Here is a 23,074-nt window from a genome sequence, read left to right as displayed (position 1 = left end):
GCAATATCAAAATCTACAATAATGTGTGAAATCAGAGACAAAAAAGAGATTTTTTTAGAAAGAGAGACAGAAATCCTGTCTTCTGAAACCAAAAGACGAACCCTTTGTGTGTAAAACCTTAAAATTACAGAGTTGACTAGAAAGTTTTGTCAGCTTCTGAAGATCTGTCAGAATCTGTCAACTGCAGACAGTTCATCCCTTCAGATCCTGTAGTTTTCCTAGCAATGCCACAGATTGCAATCCAGATTTACAAAGGTACAAACAAGGAAATCCACTGGACTGACACACCAACCATGGGAAATGAAGAAATGGATGTGTGGTGAGAAGGGGCAAATTTACGGCCCAGGTGACAAACACATTCAATAGGTATCAACCATGTAGGAAGCTTTTTCCAAGTATTCTCCATACCAATTCACTGCACAACCAATTTCCAGAGTCTTTTTATAACCTCATGGTTCATTATTTTTTTGATTTTTGATATTTCCCTGGAAGTATTTAAGAGGTCTATAGTGTGTTCCTAACTTACAAGAGCCACTCCACAAAACTAGAAATATTTAACTAATAGCAAGTTAATTATTGCTAATAGCCAGTTCAACATAAGCCATTTCCTTGGCTAAAAGTCAAAGCAGTTTTCCAGAAAAAAAATTGCAAGAAGTTCTTCATTCTAATCAAGAAGTACTAACAGCCAGTGTAAAGGTCTCCTGTATGTTTTGGAAAGAACAGAAATTCTTCACAGAGGTCAGAATGAAGTTTTCCCTTAATGGTAGGTTACCCTCCACCTCTCCATTCTAAGTTCATTACACATGGATCCATGGAAGTTACAAGGTCAGGCAGTTTCACTACAGCCTCAATTCCAACCCTGTGCTTCCCCCAACCAACACACTTAAACCACATGAACGTCAACTGCTTCTCCACCATAATTTCAGCTTTTCTACAGAATTTAGCTGAGAATGTCCCTGAATCCTATTCTCAAATTTTACCCACAAAACTGAGATGGTATTACAGACATTTCAGTAAGTAAATAAATTAATGAGGAATGAACACATACAGAGCAGATCCTCACCACTGGCAATTAATTCCTCACAACTGCCATCACCAATTCAGCCTTCATTTAGCCCTTTGAGAATGCAAGAAGCTCACAAGGCTGAAATACTAAAGTTTCTACATTATGATAATTAGACTCACTGAACAGAAGTCAGAGTAACAGAAAGAAATCTTAATGGCCCCTATGTTCTCCTTGACACTTCTGCATGATGTAACAGAGCAACCACAGAACTTGCAGACCAAGTCACCCACCCACCCTCTCCAGAAGTTTAAAAGTAGAAGGCAATATGGTGTGTACACACTGACGGTCTTTTTAGAATCTCTGGAATGGTGGCAAAAGGAAAGAAAGGATACCGGCTTCAGCTGTATTGAAAGAGTTGCCATCACTCATTCCAACCACAACTTCCAAGTTCTCTGATCGTTCTGAGCAAAAAGCATTTGGGCAGTGCCCATGATACAACAGGCAAAGTAAGGAATGGCTTACTTCTGGAGTGCCATCTCCTTCTGCTGGTACAGTTCACCAAGTATCTCCACTTTCTGCTGAAGAGTTTTGCATTCATTTTCCAGTTGAGTTTTGGCTGTATGCAGTGAAGAGGAATCGTGTTCCAATGTTTTTATCTTCTCTGTTGGAGAAGCAGTTGCAATAAGAACCATGTTGGCCATTTACACCCTCTGTTTCTTTTTAAGCCACCAACAGCACTTCATCCTAAGCAGTTATTTTGCTAAACCTACCTTCCAGCTCATGCCTTGCTGTTACTTCATCATTCAGTTTTGACTGCAGAAGATTTCTGTCTTCTTCAACTATGGATAACATTGTTTTGACCTGGAAAAAAGAGCAGAGAGTTTATGATCATAGGAATAGCAGTAATGTGACTGCAATAATTAGATACTTGTGCAACATACCCTGGAGACATCCATCATCTGCTTAATCTGAGTCCTCATCTTCTCAGTCTCAATATCTAAAAGAGGAAAGTATCTTTGTTTTCCCTGTTTTTTAATCATGAACAAGTCTGTGGACAACTGTTAAAAAGTAACACTCCCTACATCCTTATATGGTCAAGAGAAAAAACCCAAAAAAATCAAGAAGTGGGAATTTCCTACCCACATATACTTTAAGTAGAAAGAAGGGGAAAAAGAAAAGGAACAAAAAAAGGATTTCAAAACCAGAGATGCGGCAAATACACGTGCAATATCACGTGTATAATGACAAACTGCCTGAATAGCTTTGAAAACATCTATTTTGGTCTTTCAGATTTAAAAAATGTGATTACCTAAATTAGTTATTTATCTGGAGGCAAGCAGAAAGCTCATTAAAAACTCATCTCAAAAATAAATGTACCAGAACAACAAACCTGAGACGCTCAGCTTTAGGAATGCTCTTAATTACCAACCTTTATACACAGTCTTTACAACTGTATCACTACACTCATGGATTACCTAAAAGGTAATCTAAAAGCAATTATTGACCTTGTAGCCAGTTCCTCCCTTCAGTTAGGGATATTTTGTGTTTGAGGATTCAAGCTGGCAGCTCTATATGCATGGATTTCCCTCTCTAATATGCCATGAGCACAGCACCACATGATCCTCAGGTGGGATAACCGTACCTGGCAACTCTCCGTTGGCCAGATCATCCTCTGGGCTCCACTCATGCCCTCTGTCATCCTTCTTGGCCTCTGAATCCATGTCCAGCTGCTTCAGCTGCATAATGCAATTGGTTAAAACCTAGTAAAGAAAACAAAGGTTCAATTGCCCTGCATTTTGTGAAGTATGACAGAGTATTTCATGATGCATAATATTGAAAGCAAGCTGATTATAGAGAACCTACTTCAATTTCATTTTCTTTGTAGGCAAGTGTCTCTTCTATGTCCTTCTGAGATTTCTGATACAGTTGAATCTGCTCACAGAGCTCAGAATGCCTCTCACTCCAACCTTCAGCCTCTTTTAGCAGCTGTATGAAGCACCAAGGCAAGATGATTATTTGCTGTATTTTTAGTGCATGGTGCATATGTAATTCAAGTCTACTTTACTACCAGCTCTGGTGATAACTGATCACCATGGGTTTACTCTTTATCACAAATAAAGGGTAAACTTCAGTTATCAGGCTCATTGCTGTTCCACTGGCAGAACTAGATGCTGGGAATCTTTCTGCAGTTTATTATTAGGTGGCTTTACAAATTTGACATTTTCTCAGCTAACATCCCAACATCAAACTGCTCACACACCTCAAAATATGAGGAAATTAATTGCAGTCCAGAGGTAATCAAAACACATTCCTTAAAAAGCCACATACTTCACATATGAAGAAAGAAAACAGATATTTACAATCATTTGGAAAAGAACTGTCCTAACATTCCAGGGCTAAAACTCTTCCCCATTATCTTTGCTTTCTGAAATACTTTCTGGCAATTCTTCACCGTTACCTCCTTGAGCCCGGATCCCAAGTGGCAATATCTCCATCATGCCTTGACTACCACCTCAGCACAGACTTTCTGTGACTTTGCTGACAAAAACTGCATCGGGGAACTGGCAAAGCCTTCATACCAGAGATGTGGCTCAGCTGCACAAACAGCCTGTGCAAGCAGGCATAAAACATTTGAATTTTATCATGGTGATAGAAAACGTGGAATTCTGCCATGCTAAGAAAACAGAGACATGCTGAAGGTACACTCAAAAAAACTAGGAATAAAAGCCAGATATTTTGTTTGAAACAGAGGGTTGCCTGGCCTGGGCATAACTTACCTGCTCCTTGCTCTTTTTCAATCTAGCATTCTCTTCCTGCACATGATGAAGCTCAGATTTCACCTTTTCTTCACTCAGTTTAGCTTCATTAAGGGCTATCTGCACCTACACACAAAACAAAAAGGAACAAGAAGACAAAGTCAAACTATAGTGGGGCAACAGCTACAAAAAAACTGGTTAAATGGAAAAGAAAAAGGTACGTATGCACAAACAACCTGCAACCTGCCAAGCCAGCATTTTCTATTCCATAGATAAGAACTTTCCTGGTACAAAAACTTGTGTCTGTTGAGGGGGTGTAAAGAATTCTTTACCTCTGAAAGCTCTGCAGAATGCACAGTGATAGTTTCCTGAAGCTTCTCCAATGACTTCTGGGTTTCAGAGAGCTAAGAAAAAGATCAGTGACTTAGCGTTATGTTGGCACAAAACTCAACCTAAATAATTATTTAACCTGTGGCTTCTGGAAGCATAAAAGCAAAGTCAAAACATGAACAAACTTCCATTTCAAGCATCCATTTGCTGGCAGCAACATAGCACTACCTTATTGACAAGGTAAGGAATAGAAACACTCAGCACATTCGAATCAACTTCTACCCCTGACTCTGCCTGTCTATGGCCAGGAAGTTCCCTGTACACCTGTGCAGTCCACAACGAGAGGAACTGCCATCATTAGCAGCAACCTTTGACCAAAACGGCCAAAGGCCAAAGAGCTTGTTGATTCAGAAAATCGGGCTTTAAAATGAAGAAAAACAAGTATCTCTGGGCAACAAGAAAGGGGCAGTTCAGACTTACTGTAGAACTAAATGCTGCTCTGAGTACAAGAAAATGTTTCTTCCCAAACTGAAGCCTTCACTTGTATTGCCAAGGAACTTCCTGGCTCCAGCTAGGCAGACTAGCCCATGACTTGAATGCATCTGTTTGTGTGTGAAAGCACATAACCACACAAATCGATCAAGATCTTAAAAAACACCCCAAAACCTCAAAAAACCCCAAACAAAATAAATCAACAGACTAATCCTTTGATCTTGGGATAAACCTAAAATTTCATTTAATCTCTTTTTTTTAGGTGGGTCACCTTTTTTGTTCTACCTCTGTATAACCCATCAGGTCATAACCAGCTTTTAGGGCATGTCAAGCTAATGACAATGTAAGACACAAGTGTAATTGTTCTAACCTTTTTCTGTTTCTTCTCATTCTTTTTTCTCTCTGTTTCAAGCATGGTCTGCAGATTTTTCACTTTGTTATCTAGCTGCTGATTTGCTTCTTCCAATTCTTTTACAGAGTCCTTAAAAAAAAAAAAGGTGTAAAAGAACAACCTAAAGCAAACTGATTTTATTTGCATTGCTGCTTTCAGTACAGAGACAGTTAACTTTCTCTTACCTTAAGCCCTGCAGTTTCATTTGAGAGAATGTCTTTTTGTTCTTGGGTCACTTTCACAGATTCCTTTGCTTCCTTTATCTAAACACAGAAACAACCACACAGAACTGAGGAAATGGTCAACATAATATGCAGTACTAATAGAAAATAAAAATATATTAGATGTTGCATTGACTGTGTAATTAAAGCAATAATAGAAAATAAGAAACAAAGGACAACTTAGAGCAATACCTTTTGATCATATTCTGACAACTTTTCTAATATTTCTGTTTTTTCTTCCAGAAGGTTTTTAATCTTTTCAGCAAGTTGTTTTTCAGTCACTAGGAAGAAAAAGAAAGCTTTCAGCAACTATACTTCATACACTGGGGAAAAAATCAGCTATCATTATTACCACTTCAAGGAACATTTTCAAGTAATAACTAAAACATGAATCAGGAGAGTATTGAATCCTTGTCAGTCAGCCCTTTCTGCATCTCCAGCTTTCACTTGAAGTTAGAATTGAAAACAAGACAGTAAAGCTGACACAAAGCAAAAAACTCCTGCATCCAATTCACAGAAGCTGCTCCCAGAACCCAGAGCAAAGTGAGGTGCTGGCTATACACACCTGAGATGTGTTCAGAGGAAGAGTTGACAGCGAGGATCTCAGAGCAGTCTCAGACCTCAGGGAAATGCTACACCTTCCCTAACAACCACCTTTCTGCTCTATTGAAGCTGGATGCTTCATCAGCAACAGTAAGAGGATGAAAGCTCTGAAAGATCTACTGGAACAGTACAGTCAGCTGGGAGACAGCACCAGTAGGTCTAAGGAGCTGCTCTGCTCAAAAGTGCTGTGACCAAGCAGCAGCCTTCAGGCATGCATTTGCTTTTCACCCTAAACAAGCCACCAACCAACCCTTAGGATTCAATGAAAATCATTAACACATAATTCAATTATTTTATTGCAAGTTATTTAAAAAGCACCCAATTGTTGTTGTTGTTTTTCAAGTCCTAAGCCACCTTGATCTGGATCTGACTACCTCAAGTACCATTTGCCTCACAGCAAACTCTGCAGCACAACAAGGAGCACTGGTTGTTCCAACTGCATCTCACAGAGTGCAATGGAAACTGCTACTACTCCTTTCCCTCCCACACGAGGGCTTCTCGGACAGTGAATTCCAGGCCTTTCCCACTCTGGGAAAAGAGAGATGGCAAGTGGCTGCCAAGGTTCAAGATAGCTCTCAGCAGTTTAAGGGAAGCAGCAATCCCTGCATTAGCTTGGCCTCACAATTTTACTATTGTCATTAAGAGAGGATAATTGATTTTCATCCTTGGGACTCCAAATGTAATCTATGTTTTAAAGCATTTTTTTCACTTAGTATTCCTCTCTTTTGGATAAAGTTTTTAATAACAATGTGGCCTGTGTCATGCTTGAAGAATATCTATTTGTTCTGATCTTTAGTAGTTTCTATACAGCATCAAAGAGAAGAGTATCTGGGTGGTGGAATTAAATCCATGTTCCTTGATTTTTTAGGGAAGACTGCTAAGTAATTTCTGCACTACCAATACCAATATTCTTCCCGCTCTACAGAAATCATCTCAGAGATCTAAGAAGGGCTTTTTTCAGCTCATTAATTGTGCGCTAACTGTGTAGAAGGAAACTGCAGTATAACCCAAATGAAACTAGAGAGAAATGACTGGTAAGTAAAATGTGAGGGAGGAAGAGACAGAGTTCGTCTGAAGACAATTCTTCCAATTTCCATTTTTTATTCAATTATGATTTCCATCAATCACCCTACTTAGAATTTTTTTTTTCTATTCAGTACGCTTTAGTTTTATAAACCTGAAGTCAGAGAAAAAACTCATGTAAAAATGATGTGCTGGGCACAGGAATGCCTGCATATTTAGATCTACATTTGAGAGTGTCTTTTTGCAGCTGCACAGCAGCCAGTTTCAGGCTCCCCTCAATCCAAAAAACAAAAGGAACCAGCTCCTGGTTTCTGAGAGAAACAGCAAGCAAATGCAGACCCACTGCTAGTCAGAAAACCAAAACAAACTCTGCCCCATGAACCAGTGGTTCACATTTATGTTGAGCAAAGTGGAGCTTTTCCTTGCCCTTTATTTCACAGGTGCAAGTTGCATTGTTTCTCCTTAGCAAAGCATTATCAAAAGGCAAAATTTAAACCTTCAGATTCAACTATGTATCATCTACTGGCCAAGTTTACACTGTAACCTTGGACTGAGCATTCTCCATGAAAGGGAGTGAAGATGGGTACTTGGTCGTCTGAAACAGTAAAAATATTCAAAACTAATGCCTAAGCATCAGCTACATTGAAGAGAGAAACTTACCTTGATATATTCTACTCTTTACCTACAGAAGAGAACAAATAAACAAAAAGATTAGCCATAAAAAGTGATAAGTGAAAAATGTTATTAATATTCCTTATGGAAAAAAGTGACCACTTCCATGCAGGTTAAAGCAGCATATGGAAAACACATCTATCACTGCCAATGAGTGTTGAGTAACACTACAAACGAGCTTAAGCTGCTTTCTAATAAAAGCTCCCAGGCTAAAGCCCTGCCCCAGAACCTTAGTAAAGGTCTGTTAACTCACTCACTAAAGGGACCTCGGTAACTGCCCACAGCTAATTTGCACAGAAAATTAAGCCCTTTTGTGTCAAACCACAGCCACAAACTGCCAAGCAGGAAAAAAAACCCTTGCAAACACAAAACAAAACCCCTTGCATCCCAGCTCTGTACCCTCTAAAGCAATATGTTTACGTGACAGGTGCTTGTTTTGAAATTAACCCCATAAAAGATGACTTTCAGAAGCTTTTTTATGCTGTTCTATTAACACTGGTTTTTGCATTTGAAACTGATCCAGTGGTCTCAATACCAAAACTAAGCAAGGGAAAAAAATCTATCAATATTGTTACAGGAAAGATGTAGTTTTAGTTAATTTTTGTCAGGCAAATATGAAGCATTCCACAAATTTCTAGAATATATCATGACTAAACTGGACAGTTGTAAAATAAATTTGCCTATTTGATTCTCATCTCTCAGCTCAGAAGGAAAAGCACTGCTATAGTTGAGAAATGGTCATAGACTTTGTTGCACAGAAACTTATCCATGTAGGAATGAGGAAAAATGGAAGAGGCTCTCCAATGAGAATTAATACCATGTTTTTAACTTTCTAAATGCAGTACCTGCAGGCAGCTGGACAACATGAAGTGGGGAGGATTAACTGTTTGTTTTGGATATAGCCAGCAACACCTTTAAGCACATGAAAGGCTTCTCATTTCAAAGATATGCTGACCCTTTCTTCAGCGTTCTTTATTTACATCATACTCTATGTTGCTTTCAAAATTACCTCTTACTAAGCCATCTTCAATTACCAGCTTATAGAAAATGCTTCTTAGTACTGCAACTTACTTTATCTATTCAGCCCAGCATTTAGCTCCCATTAACGCTATAAACAGAAAAAGTAAAAACACAGAAAACTACCTATTGCTTTGACTTCAGTAATGCTGAAACAGTTTAACCATACAAAGGACCATTCAGCTGGTGAAACATCAGCAGGCTTGCAAGCATGAAATATACTCACTGAAAGGCAGGTTCTCCAGAAAATTATAGCAAGTGTGACAATTCCCACTAAGGCAGTTATAATAACGGGCTCCCATGGAAGTCCATGGAAATCAGGCCCAGGACGCATTTCCTCAGGCAGCGTGGCAACCAACTGCAAACCGACAGCAGTGACAGCTATGAGTGTTTTCATTATATAGGGGGGTAAAACAAGCAGTCTGACAGGTGCCTTTATTCCCCTCATAAACCCAGAGAACCATCTGGAGGTTTCTTGCAATTTTTCTTCAAACTGAAAACCAAAAATGAAGAAAACCACAGAGCAGCCTGGTGCTCATATTTCAGTGCAAAACTCTCGAGTACCAGGAGGACACCTGACAGCGGTAGTCTGCTGGCAAAGAAGAGCCACACCAAAATGAGCACACACTGATGTGCTCAATTTGCGTTACATAGCACTGGTAGTTATTTGACCTGTTTCCAAAAAAAAAGCTGTAAGGATGGAAAAATACAGAAAAAACAAAAAACCCAAACAGTTTTACATCTGGATGTCTGTACTAATCCAGTGCAAATGGCTCAGATCTTCTCCCAGCTGCTGCCCCTGTCAGAGGGTCATATGCCGTGAGTCTCCTCCTCTACCTGGAGGTCAGAGAGCAGCTGAGGAAGGTGCGAATGCTTGGTACAGGTTAAGGGGCTCATAGTGACATGGCATAGCGCTCAGGTAACAAACTGCGAGACACACGGAAGCCGCTGCCTTCTCCCTTCCTTTCCTCCTACTTATCCTCTCTCTCCCTACCTTCTCCACAGCCGGCAGAGGGGGGGGGACATAAAGGAGAACGCACACCTGCCCCTGCAGAGCCCGGCGGGGGGGCGAACTCTCCCAGCCATCCGGGGAGGCCGGCAACGATCCCTGACGCCAGCGGCCGCCTCCGCTCCCACGGGATTGCCCCACACTACGGGCCGAGGGCGCGGAACGCCAGCCCCCTCACGGCGGGGTACGCCGGGATGACCGCGACAGGGACCCGCCTCGCTAGGGAGAAATGTGTTACCGCCCGGGTCGGGCCGCCGAAACACCTCCGCCGCTCCTTACGGCCGGCCCGCCCGTCCGTCCGCCCTCCGCCGTTTCCCTGCCCTCACCTGCAACAGCCTCCGCCGCCCGGAGGGCTCCTCCACCGGCCACCCGCTGCCGCCCGCGGGATCCATGGCGGCCCGGGAGCTCAAGGCACACGTCAGCCCTCCCTCCTTTCCTCCCTCCCTCAGGGTCCGCCCGCCGCGCACCGCCCCTCGCGGCCTCCCCGCGTCACACGGAGCGCGCCGCCGCCACTCACCCGCCGCAGCAGCTCCCGCGCATCGCCCAAGGCCCCCCGCCAGGCGGCGCCCGCATCGGCACCTGCAGGGCGAGAGGGGAACGGCGTCACCTCACAGGGCCACACGGGAGGCGCCTCGGCCACCGCGCTGGAGGACGGCCCCTGGTGCGCCGGGGTACTGGGGAAAGAGGCACCGAGCCCTTGGCAGGTGCGCTGATATTCCACAGGCGGCGTTAGGAGGGGTGCTGCAGGACGGGACACGGCTGTGCGGTGGCACGGTGCCAAGCCTGCCTCAGAGCACACCCAGCTCCTCTAGCCGTGAATCAGAGCAGCACACACTCTTCAATTCCTTCCAATAAGCTCCCAGCAGTGTTCACAGAACCACAGAATATTTTAAGTTGGAAGGGACCCACAAGGACTGTCAAGTTCAACTCCTGGCCCTGCACAGGACATCCCCAAGAAGGACACCATGTCAAACATTCCTGAACTCTGAAGTACTCTCTAAGTATGGCAAAAGCTTTAAACCATCTTCAACTCTGCCCTGGCCTGAATACTGCCCTCTCCTCTTGCTCCTTCTTTTGCCACACGTCTGGGCCAGCAGATTCCACAGCCACCTGCCCAGTCTGTTGTCACGCTGCAGAATAGCAGCTGTCACCAGCCATTCTACCATTGTCCACCTTGTTACTTCCCAACACTTCTAGAAGCCCTCCTTAGAATTCCTGCCAAGCATCATTTAACCATATTTAAGGAAAAATGGAAAATTGTCTAAAATACAGCTGAACATCTAACTGCTTAACCAGCAAGTTACCCACTAGCCATTTAAAATTCCTTAATTTTCTTGGCATTCAACCTAGAGCTTCCTTCAGAACTTAGAAGCTGCTCAAAAGTGCTTGGCCCTGGAGATGGTACAGCACCTCAGCAATGTACAAAAGCTAACAAAGATGTGCCTGGATTTTTCCTAAGTGCTAAGTGGAGAGAGACTTATTAAGCATAATCAGAAATGAAGGCAGAACAGCAAACTGAGAGTAGCACTGAGAATACAGTCAAAGATTGTTTCATACCAAAACAGTGCCAGGAAAGATGACAGTAACAGGATCCCTCCTTGGCATAATGATGAGACAGCACTCTAGCTCCAGAGGGATAAGGTCTCAGTCAGAGGGAGCCAAACATTTCTCCTACACCAACACACAGAGAAATTATTGAGCTGCCTGAGGGGGAAGCTACACATCACCTTTCCTGGAAAGTAATATGGCCCAGATACATGGGCTAAAAAAGAGGGCACACAATTCTGTAGGCTGTCCTGTCTATAGAAAGTGACCTTTAGGCTGTCAATCCCTGCAAAGAGGATGAAACCTGGGCTGATGGTGTGCTTCCAGGGATTTCTGCTCTTTCTCCACTACCATCCTGAGACACAGTCCACAAGTCAGTCATCCTGAGACACAGTCCAAAGAGCTCTAACTCGGACACTCACAAGAGCACTTTCCTTTTTCCTACATTGCAAAACCACAGTGGAAAAACTGCTGTGCTAAATTAGCAATACAGCACTGCCACTAGAGGGAAGGTCAACAATCAGGGAAAGCCATGAGGATTACAGTAACATAAAATGAAAGTATCAATGAAAACTCCTGCTATTTGCCTAAAAATCCTTTAAACCATGCACGTCTTCAAGAGTAAAAGAACAAAACAGGCCAATTACAAATAGTTACCTTGAGCAATGTGTTCACTGGCACTCTCTTCTAAATTAATTGACCCAAAGGAAGTATCTTCCAGGAGTGATCCTCTTTCACTGTCATACCCTTCTTCAGCTTCTCCATTATCTGAGAAGTTAGCCTCTTCGTGCTCAGGTGGAACACTGACAGCCCTCTTCTCCTCCTCAATAGGCTGCTCTGGCCTCTTATCTTCAATGAGCTGCTGAAATTCCTGATTGCCCTTATCAATGGTATTCGGATTTCTGGTGGAAACACTGTCATATTCAGCCTCTTTTGCAATGTCTGTGACAGACAAGGAGATATGAATTAAGCACTGAGCTAATGTGTATTATTTACTCACAACTACCTTCAGTGAAATGCTGCATGTTGTGAAATACAAAGTTGTGTTTCGTGTCAGGTACATAAAAGCAACGTGCGTATTTGTGATTGTGATATGTGTGGAAACTGATCATGGGACAGTTAAAAGACAAATTCTAATAAATAACTGAGGGAGTAAAGCATGGAAGAAGGCCTTTGAACCTATCTTTTGTTTGCAATTAACCATTATAGCATCTGAATTAAAGCTTTAAGGATGTTGCTATTTGACAAGAACTTTTTTGCACGTAGCTAAGCATTGAACAGCTTTGCAATAATAACCTTTTGAAGTATAAATTTAGAATACTGCTTGTAGTAAGGAGCTTTGAAACTATAGCTTTAGAATATATAAAAAGGAAACATGCTTATGTCAACACCTTAGCAAAACAGTAAAAAGCAGCTTGAGAAAGGAAGATGAACATCAACTCAAGGATTGATAGCTTTGACCAAGGGAAGCTGGACATCACTGTTATGAGCTTTATAGTCTTTGCAATTAAAAGGTGGACCCACATCTGGAGTCTGGACCGCACCAGCTGGGAGACCTTTCTTCTTTCGGAAGTCGGACCCCACCATCTGGGAATACTCCTTTTGGGGGTACATCCTGAGAAAAACTAACTCACAATAGTGTATAAAATTGTGATGTGAAAATTTGGAATAGAAACTTCTGAGAAAGCTTATGAGTACCCCTATAAATACCTGTAAGCCTCAACCATCGGTATGCAGTTGGAGGGAAAACTTCCCCCACTGTACCCAGTGCTGTTTTGCTCATACTTTACCACATTAATTAATAAATTGATTGCTGCTTGAATATTGGCCTAGTCAAGCTTCTTATTTATAACAATGTAACCAAGCTTTCTTGACACTTTTTAAATATTTCAGCTTGTGTATTGCTTCCATATTCTCAATCAGCTTTCAGTAATTTCATCTAATTAAATGTCTGTATGAAATTCATGCAAGATATCAACCACTACCTGCAGTGAAACATTGCAAGGTGAAATATTTGCATCATTTGTGACCTTATCAAAAATTGCATACTTAACATGTGTTACTGTAAGAGGAGCTTGGCTAAAAGTGTATTTTAACATCTTGCACACTAACAGAAAACCCAGTAAGTTCGCAAAAGACTCTACCTCTGGTTCTTGCCCAATCAAAAGATCTGTTTGTTTGGTATTGCTACTTATGCACTCTTTCATGAATGTGGGCAAAAATATGATTATAAGGACATCCGAGACTTTAGGTGCCTGGTTTAGTACCTGAACTTTGCATTAATCACAAGATCTCTCATAATCAGGTGATAATTAGTTCAGGGGAAAAAAAGCCCTCCAGAAAATTCTGCAGATTAGTATATGTGAATCCCTGTTTCTTAAGGAGGTACAGACTTGTCCTGAGTGGCTCCTTATTACCATATCCATGCATGGATCTCACTTATCTTACACAGAACTTGGTCCATAAGAACAGGTGCTTAACTCAGTATCTTCCCTTAGGATTTGCTCCTGAGCCACTGTCATCACAATGCTGAAAATATGCATTAAAAATAAGCAAAATCCCAGGTTACTGCACAAGACCTCTTTAGATTCTACTCACTCACCCTCTTCCTAAACCTTCTCTCTGTTAGTGTTACTTGGGACAGGGTTTTACTTCCATTTAATCTATTTATTAATTGGTTTAACATCCTACCTTGAATGTGCAGCTGGTCATCTTCCTGTTCTGGAGGAGAAGCAAGTGGGACACTCTCACCAGCAGATGAATATTTACTTCTTAATGAATATATTAACTCTTGAATATCATCCATCAGTGCACTCTCCTCATCATACAAATCCATCTCCTTCACCACCTCCTCCTTATTTTCTGCCACCCTGGAATCCAGAACTTTTCCTACAACATCCATAATGCTCGATTCTGAAAACTCCAGTATCTCATCCAGAGCTTTCTCTATATCTTCGTTATTCTGGCTTGCCTTCCGAGCAAGCTCCATCTCCACCTTCATGTCGTGGAACATGGCTTCAACCCTAACTACGTGTTGGAGCCCAAGGTACTTCTGTAGGCTTATCACGCGCTTTTCATCCAGGAACTCTCTCATTATTGACAGCTGCTTCACGGATTCACTGAAGTCTGTTACCATGTCACTGGTGGCTTCTGAGCTGTCTGCAGGGCAGGGGACATATGCAGATTGCTGGTGGTCATTTCTTGTTTGCTCTAAATTTTGCACCTCTTTTGAGTCTTTCTGTGACATGCCCTCTGGGAGACGATCTTTCCTTTGGTCAAAGTCATTGCTGTCTTCTGTGTGAGGAGATTGGAAATTATGTTCTTCCACAGCTGATGGTTCCTCAGGTTCAGAAGACTCTTCATCAGCTTCCATGACATGTTGCATCTCATCCAATTTAGCATCTTTTCTCACCGATACGTCAACTTCTTTGTTCCCAATCTTGCTTGCATTTTGCATGCTGATTGTTTTATCCTCCTTAGGGAATGAGTTTGTTTTCTCTCTTGTTTTGTAAGTAGGATTTGGGGTTCCTGAAACAGCTTCACTAAGTCCTTCTAATTTAGGATTTGTATTTTCACCACCTAGTGTATTACCCTGGGCATTTGCAGCCCTTGCTTGTGACAACTTTGCACTTGCTGCATTCTCATCTTCCAGTAGCTCATCATCCGCTTGTTTCAGGTCAGAGTCATCTTCAGCATCTGGCTCTTCAGATTGCAATTCGGCTCTTTGTGTTGTTTCTTTAGCCAAATCTTTGCCAAGATGTCTGTCTGATCCTGCATCCTCAGAATGAACAGTTCCTTGACGAGTGAGATTATCTGTATTAGTGTTCTGCATGGTGCTTTTTGATTTTTCTTCAGGGGAACTTTTCTCAGTGCTTTCTTTAAACACTAGCATCTTGCCAGGATTTCTTGAAAGTTTTTCATTCATATCTGCCTCTGAATACTCAATCTCATTTTCCCACGGCCTAGGTTGCTCAACAGTTCCACTATAGCTTGAGTCTCCTTCCTCTGCAGGGGTTTCTTTCAGGTTTCTCTTTTTTATTTCCAGTTCTTTGTTAGAAGAGGCGGGATTTTTATTTTCATGATCAATTTTCCCTGCTTGTTTTAAATCTTCCTCATGTTTGAGAAGTTCTTTTTCCACAACAGACATTCCATGCTCCACTTTCTGTCTCGAGAGGTCAATATCTCCTAGGTCATCTTGAGATGCATTTTTGACTTCTTCCACTGGTTTGGCTGGAACATCAACTGGAGGCTTGTTCTCAGCTTCTCCCTTCTCCGTTGTTTTCTCCCATGGTCTTTTGTACTTTAAATCACTTTCCAAGGACTCCTCCAAGGTATTGTCCTCAAACTGTTTCTCACTTTTCTCTATTGGAGCAAGTAGAACTCCTTCAGAGCTTTTGTTGATATCATCATCAGATGGTTCTGAAGCATCTTCCTTGTTTTTAAGAAATGATTTAGACTCCAGAGCACTGCCTGGACTAGGCAAAACATGAGGATCAGGCACAGTTATACCTTTCAGTGCTGCAGAATGCGACTCCGTTCCATCAGTGAGCTGCTCTTCCAACTGTTCAGTGTTGTTGGCTTTTTCTTTTGAACCCAGATCACCGATACCCACACGTTCATTTCCAAGGAGTTCTCTGGAGAGATCCTCAGGCTGAGTTGTTGCTGGTGCTTCTCTTTTACTAATTAGCACCACCTCCTCCTGTTTCTCTTCTGTTTGTTTAGATTCAGACCTGTCTACACTTACACTGTCACGCGAGTTCCTGCTCTTACTGAAGGCATCCTTAAGAATTAATGCATCTGAATTGCATTCTTCCCCATTGTCTCTTTGGTTATTTAGCTTTGTAGAACCCTTTGCATCTTCATCAGGTTTGTGATTTTGTGACTTGATGTCATCATTGCCATCATCTTCTAAATCCACAGGGGATGTAATTTCATCCTCTGCCATAAAAGACAGCAAAGGGATTTCTGCAGACTGATCTGCAAACTCTGGCTTCTCCTCTTCATTGTGAGGATTAATGCTCAAATCTTCATTTAAATCATCTTCCAGTGATGTAACAAGGCGAGTTACTTCATCATCTGATACAACAGCATCAGCAGTTGAGCCAAATTTTGTTTTTAAGTTCACAGAGAGCTCTCTGTTTAAAAGTGTATAGGCATTGACTTCATTCTCTTGGTCAATTTGGCTGGTTTCACCCTGAGGAATACTAGTGTTTTTGGTATTTTCACTTTCTAGACCTTTTAATTTTCCATGTAGCATTCCTTTCAAGTGCTCATGTGCAATTTGATCTCCCTGAGAGTTTTCTTTGTGACTGTTGACACTGGAGTGTCCCCCAGTATTTTCAGTTCCTTCTGCAAGAGAATTGTCAACTTTGTTAGTGAAGACAAGGTTTTCTTTTTCTTCTTCAGTGCTTTGCTCAAGATTGTCTGTCTCCAAAGCACCAAGAGACTTTCCTCTATCAGTCTGTTCAGCCTCCTTATCCTTCTCAATTCCTTCAGCTGGTTTTGTCCCAGGATCACTCGATTCAGTTTCCCCTTCACTTGCTATTGTCTCTTGCAATGACTTCAGAAGTTCATCCACATTATAATTATCAAAGTCATCCCTTCCTCCATCAAAGCAAACAAAGTCTGTTTCCTGAAATGAAAAACAACATGCAGTCAAAAAATATTATTTTCTTTATAGCAATGATGAGACAAAAAATATTTGCCTACTTAAAGAGAGATGCAGCAGCAAAGTAAATTATATTAATTGCATAGAATTAACCCCTTGAGTCCTTAACCAAAGCTCTCTTTGAAATCAGTGGAGGTTTTGCCCAAGGACTCATAAAAAACTAAATAAAGAGGTTTTGCAGGAACAAAGTGTAAGGCAGCAATGGAGGTGGCAGTATTACACTACACTCATCACCATAGGTACTGAATGAAGAACAAGTCTATTGCTGAATGCCAGTGAACAGAAGAAAACAAATATTGCTAAGCTTGTGTGTCACAACCTCTGTTAACTGGTGCCCCCTTAAAGGACCAAGTCCTCCAAGCAGGAGCTCCTTGTATGCAGCTTCTAAAAAATAAATAGAAGCAGTGTGAGACACAATTTCATAGAACAATAGAATGGCCTTGGGTTGAAAGGGGTTTAAAGGTCATCAAGGTGGTCCAACCCCCTGCCATGGGCAGGGACACCTTCCACTAGACCAGGTAGCTCAGAGCCCCATCCATCCTGCCTGTGAACACTTCCAGGGATGGGGCATCCACAGCTTCTCTGGGCAACTTCTTTCAGTACCTCCAAAGAATTTCTTCCTAATATCTAATCTAAACCTGCTCTCTTTCAGTTTGAAGCCATTCTCCCTTGTCCTGTCACTACATGCTCTTATAAAAAGTCCCCCTCCATCTTTCTTGTAGGCTCCCTTCAGGTACCAGAAGGCTGCAATTAGGTCTCTCTGGAGCCTTCTCTTTTCTAGGCTAAACAATCCCACATCTCTCAGCCTTTCCTCACAGGAAAGATGCTCTATCCTTCAAATCACCTTGGTGACTTCCTCTGGACTCATTCCAAGAGGCTGATGTCCTTCCTGTGCTGGGGACCCCAGAGCTGGATGCAGCACTGCAGGTGGGGTCTCACCAGGGCAGAGCAGAGGGGCAGAATACCCTCCCTTGGCCTGCTGGCCGTGCTGCCTTGGATGCAGCCCAGGATTTGCTTGGCTTTCTGTGCTGCAAGCACGTCTAAGGCTACAGCCTGAAAAAGGCTTTACTGACACAACTCTGGAGTTGCTGCCATTAGTGCATGAAAGCCAGTCATGTGTGAAACGGCTGCACGACCAACTCTAGAGTCAAAGGGCTGAGTGTACCCAGTTTTGTTTGCTTCTGACAGTACTTTAAACTTGGAAAGTTTTAAACTTTAAAGTTTTGGGAAAAGAAGCTATTATGATTACACACCAGAAGGCCTATGCACAAGCCAGCTAGCAGGACATATAGAGTTCAATCCAAACAGATTTCTTTAGAAGAAAACCGTAACATTTGAGAAAATAAAGGTCAATGCCCTCATTTTGGGCTGATGCTTTCACACCCATCCACATACAGAGCTGTACAAACATTCCACCTCCTGGCCCCGTACATACATGTGCACCTCTGCAAGTATGTAGGTGCTTACTAACAAAAAGTTTCTAAAATTCACTAGTATTCCCAATTTCTTGCTTGGGAATTTTACTGAATGCCAAGGTAAGAAACAGTAAAACCCCAACTGAAGAAAGAAAACAGAACAAGTAAGACTTACATCCGTTGGTAATTCTAGCTCCTCATTGTAATAGTTATGATTTATTTCAAGTAAATCCTTTGGAAAATATCCAAAATCACTTCCAACCTGCAAAAAAACAAACAAACAAAAAAAATGAATGAAAAACAGTAAAGAAGGTTTAGAAATGACATGACTATGTAAAAAATTGCAGACACCAGTAGCAAATATGTTGAACTGACTCTCAAGTATTCTAAATGAAGTTTAACACAGTGAATAAAAAGACCAGTGATGCTTTGTTTATGCCAGTTTTCACTGAGGTTTTACATTTTACAACAGCCTTGTGAAATTGGTTTAAGTTTTACTCTTTATGTTTTAAAGCCTGACTTATAACAAATTATTAGGAGAGTTGGGAATAAATCCCAGGCCTTCTGACTCAATTGCTTTAACTCCTATTGTGGGGCACCAGAGGCACCACACACACCTCAAGGATTTTCTCAAGTAGCAAGCAGAAGAGGATCTTTGACTAATAAGATTTACATCCACACACAATAACATAGCCCAAAATATGCTCACCTTGTAACTTATAGAAAAAAAATTCTTGAAGCAGATTGTAGGGAAATGCACAATTGCATCATTTTAAAATGCAGACTTAATAATTTAAAAACCTGTGTAGAAAATATACCCCCCCCCCCCGCGAATGCATTGTTTCTCTTCAGTGCCTGACACAAGCAAAAAATCAGACACAGAATGGTGATTTTCAATGTGCTAAGGCAAGGTAAGGCAAACAGTGGAAGACAAGAATCTCTCTTATCACTCACCAGATATGATCTACACAGAGTAATGCTCACACTTAAGAGTTCTGAGAACAGCTGTCAAGAAGCCAATATTAATAGCATGCAATCACTACACCGATTAGATAATTGCGGTAACTAGAGTCTAGTGGAAACACCTAGAAAGGTACAAAGTTCCTAGACAACCAAAATATCTGGGGGGAAAAAATAAAGTTGGTAATTTCCTCAATCATTTGTTACAGGAGAAAGATGACAATTGCCAATTTTCTTGAAGAGTTTGTGTGGGGAGAACACTCAGATAAAGTTCAAACTAAAAAAGAAACTTGGCATGGGATATTAGGGATACACAGATATATTGTTACACTGATAGCACTGAAACAGGTTAACCTCACCTGAATCTTTCTGGATTTACAATGGTATAAAAAAAATTTAAAAAGAAGAAATTAGTATCTAGTAAATAATATATCCTAATAATTTTTGGAGGTGTTTGTTTGGATATGCAAGCTAAGTACAAACTGATACATTACAGGACTTCCTTTTTAAACTACTTCTTATTCAGATCTTACCTTCCATAGTTGATATCTCTGAAGTTAGTTATACATGTATTAAGAAGCCCCACAGTGTTCCCTCCCCACCTTTTGTAAACACATATTGCTCCCTTACTGAAAACAGATCATGTATGCATGATTATTACTGCGAATTACCAATGGGAATGGGAAAATTATTTAGAGCTTCTCTCCTTGCAAGTCCTCTCTTGTAAGGGGAAAAAAATGCCACATTGTGCAAATAAAGGAAACATTCATTCTCTACAGACATGACAGAGGAAAGGCACGATCAATGCCAAGTGTTTAAGGGAGAAATATCAACTCTCTTCCCAGCTAAAAAGTTGTGCATGCACAAAACACGTGGCTGTGTGTACAGCATATCTGGCCTCCCTGGTGCCCACATGTCACAGGCAGCTGCTGCAGATTCACTGACCAAGAAGAGACAGTCTCACATCATCTATCAGAAACCAGACAGCTGGGGAAGATGATGTTCCAATCTTTTTAATCTTAAAGCCCACATCCCTAAAGCACAGGCATCACAGGTAACTAAAACTTCAGAACACAGGGCAAAGAAAGCTGTTTTGCACCTGCTGAGCATTGGCAGGGTTAAGAAAAAACAGTATTGCCCTGACCCTCTGAGTTCTCCAGAAATACTGTCTTCCTGTTTTACTTAATTTTATCCATCCTGTCTTCTTTTCTACTAACCTATGTACAAGGTTTGAAAACAAACAAAAACAAAACAAAAAACAACACCACAAAGAAGCCACAATCTGCAGTTAAGTCCATTTCTTGTAATATGAGGCCAGAAATGGTTTTTTCAACCTTGAATCAAAGGTATTAAGTTCATCCCTTTGCCATAAGATAAAATAACAACCTTAAAGTTATTGAAAAAATGTTTTGTGAAAAAGCAGCAGGTTTTACTTGGAATGATCTAAAGCACTTCTGGAGTTTCGGACCCTGCTAAAGTGAGGGCAGAATACAGGAAAAAAAAATGCACAGGAGTCTATACAACAACTTGATGGTGTCAGCAACACAAGATTGATACTGAAGAGGAGACTGATTTACAGCAGAACACTGTGCAGAGGACAACAAGAGCACCTGATATGCTCTATCTTTTGGCTTTGGGGGAAAAAATCAAGCATTTTCCTGCAACTGATTTATGAATGAAATTCATAACATAAAATGACTATTAAATAATGGTCATAGAGTATTTTCCAAGCATTTGGCATTGCTTTACTATTGAGGTTTAGAGAGCTCTGCTAAAAACTACAGCCCATATAATGCATAGAATACATATTACAGCTGCGTTCCAGAATTTTTTCAAATGCAAAATACCCAGTGAACATAGTGTGTGCTCTGTAAGCAATTTAGTATTCAAAACTGGCATCACAAAATAAAGGAGCTATTTTGTCAAAATACAACATGTTTGCTAGCACAGGGGAAAAAAATCAACAATGGCTTGAAAAGGGTGGAGTGAAATAGAAAAGCAAATGCAAATAAAGCCCACTCCTAAATGCTATAGATTTTTCAGCCTTGGTGAAAGGCTCCTTTTCTTATCAGATCATCTCCCTTCAGGTCAGAAATACTGTTGTATTTCTCATGGCTCCTTCAAATTGATTTCGTAATTAGAATCTGTATTTACAACTTGTTTGAATTAAGTCCCAGGTTGCATTAGTTGAAGCTTCTCATACTCACATTGCCCTGACCTCTGCTCACATCTGACAATCAGAACTCCAGTTAGCCCTTGATTTCATAGCTTCTATTCTGCCCTAATAAATCCTCTCCCCCAAAAAAAAAACTTTGGGGAATGGAAAAAGGCAGCAGGGTACACGTATGGGATCAAATAATACACACAAAGCCCACATGAAGTCACGCAACGAGATCCCAAAAGGGCCATGGCAGAAGGTAGCATGCCTTCCATGGCATTGGAATTCTTTTGATGGCAGACCTCACTGGGTAGCCTGGTTTTAATGAGCAAGCAGCAGCTTCCCCCTGGCTCCAAGACTTCACACAGCAGGCATGGCTGGCCTGCATAAATCAAGCTGCCCACCCAAACCAGGCATGAGAAATCAGGCTGCCCAGCCAAATGTGACGCAGGAAGTCACGATACAGGAGAGACCCCAGAGCTATCTGTGAGTCAGGGACAGGGGAAGCCGTGCCAGTACCCTACTCAAAATGCAAAGGCAGGCAACTCTGACCCTGCTGCAGTGGTTCCAAGCTGGTTATTGCAGTGTTATGACTAATGCAGCAGCATTATGATTAATACAGTCAATCCAAATGAGACAAAAGAAATAAAGGTTTTAGCCACCAACCAAAAGGAATCAGTCTGGCAGCACTGCCCTAAAAGGAGCACTGAAAATCATGTAACACAGTTGAAAAATGACAACAAATGAAATGGAGCTTGGCAATTCTTTCCAACCTGCCAACTGCAGCTTTTATTTTAAACTCAAAGCAAACATCCTTTTAACTTGGAGACACACCTAATTATTGCATGAGCTGCCTATCAGTGAATAATTAAACTGACTATTAACTCAGCAATTACCTTAGCCTGCTGTCTGATCTTGCAGCCTACACTATACCTTGTTAGAGGATGCAAAATTGGCCCCATGTTGCCACTCTGCATCTCGAGAACTGGCAGCCCTGGAAACCTGTACCAACTAATTACCCAGATTATTTATGGTACAGTACATGTCAGAAGGGAATTACCAGCACGATAGAATTATTAACTGTTCTTTAACCACATGCTGCAGTTTTTCTGTTCACTTCTGTATCGTTCTAATTGGATTCAGCTCCTACTGAGAGCTTGGCTGTCCACCCCCAGCCTAAAGTGGTTACAGAAAGTGATGCATCCGGATTTCCACTAAACCACTGGCCCCACAGTAAACACCCACGTGTGGTTTCAAGCACTCGAGACCACTGTCAAAACTGTTTATCCTTTGTAGAAAACTAGAGTAAGAAAAGAGGTTGAAGTAAACAATTTAGACACTAAAAAGGACATAGGGGAACATCGGGAGGAAACAACAGGGACTAGGTCTAAGCAACCTCTGGATTGCCAACATTTTCAAGGGAAGCTCAGAGAAACTGCTCCTCCTCCACAGAATCTCAGTTCTGCCTCTGCCAGGCAAATAAGGTGCCTATGAAAGTCGAGAGAAGCTTTCTATAAAGTAACTGCAAGTATGGGGATGTTCCTTCTCCATTAGCAGAAGCCTCTCAGATTGTCCAAGGACGCTGACTCAGACAAGGCCACTACTTGCAAGCTACAGCAGAGCTAAGAGAGACAGACCTTTTAGAAATCAAATTTACCCTAATCCTTTCTAGTTTTACTACTTATTTTTCCTCCAACTCTGCATGCAGCTTAGATAAAAAGGTGAAGAAGGCAAATGAATATTAGGATGAGAAGCACAATTAAAACATGCACATGCAGTGATTTTTAGCAGGATTACAGAGTGCAGGA

The 23,074-nt window shown here is 41.5% G+C and overlaps 1 protein-coding gene across 1 annotated transcript in view; it reads right to left on the bottom strand.

Annotated features, from left to right (window-relative positions):
- MIA3 (MIA SH3 domain ER export factor 3) overlaps positions 1-23,074 on the bottom strand; it is a 29,700-nt gene that overhangs the window by 4,586 nt on the left and 2,040 nt on the right. The window contains 17 exon segments of the mRNA XM_038133503.1: positions 1,529-1,667; positions 1,777-1,867; positions 1,948-2,003; positions 2,649-2,766; positions 2,870-2,992; positions 3,784-3,888; positions 4,095-4,166; positions 4,955-5,065; positions 5,161-5,238; positions 5,389-5,477; positions 7,483-7,504; positions 8,738-8,869; positions 9,847-10,029; positions 10,032-10,099; positions 11,723-12,007; positions 13,757-16,697; positions 18,324-18,410. Of these exon segments, the coding sequence (XP_037989431.1) occupies positions 1,529-1,667; positions 1,777-1,867; positions 1,948-2,003; positions 2,649-2,766; positions 2,870-2,992; positions 3,784-3,888; positions 4,095-4,166; positions 4,955-5,065; positions 5,161-5,238; positions 5,389-5,477; positions 7,483-7,504; positions 8,738-8,869; positions 9,847-10,029; positions 10,032-10,099; positions 11,723-12,007; positions 13,757-16,697; positions 18,324-18,410 (4,700 nt within the window).

The sequence above is a fragment of the Motacilla alba genome, chromosome 3 (assembly GCF_015832195.1).
Source record: "Motacilla alba alba isolate MOTALB_02 chromosome 3, Motacilla_alba_V1.0_pri, whole genome shotgun sequence".
Classification (NCBI taxonomy): Eukaryota; Metazoa; Chordata; class Aves; order Passeriformes; family Motacillidae; genus Motacilla; species Motacilla alba.
Note: the sequence above shows the minus strand (reverse complement) of the source record. Positions and strands in the feature narration are given on the sequence as shown.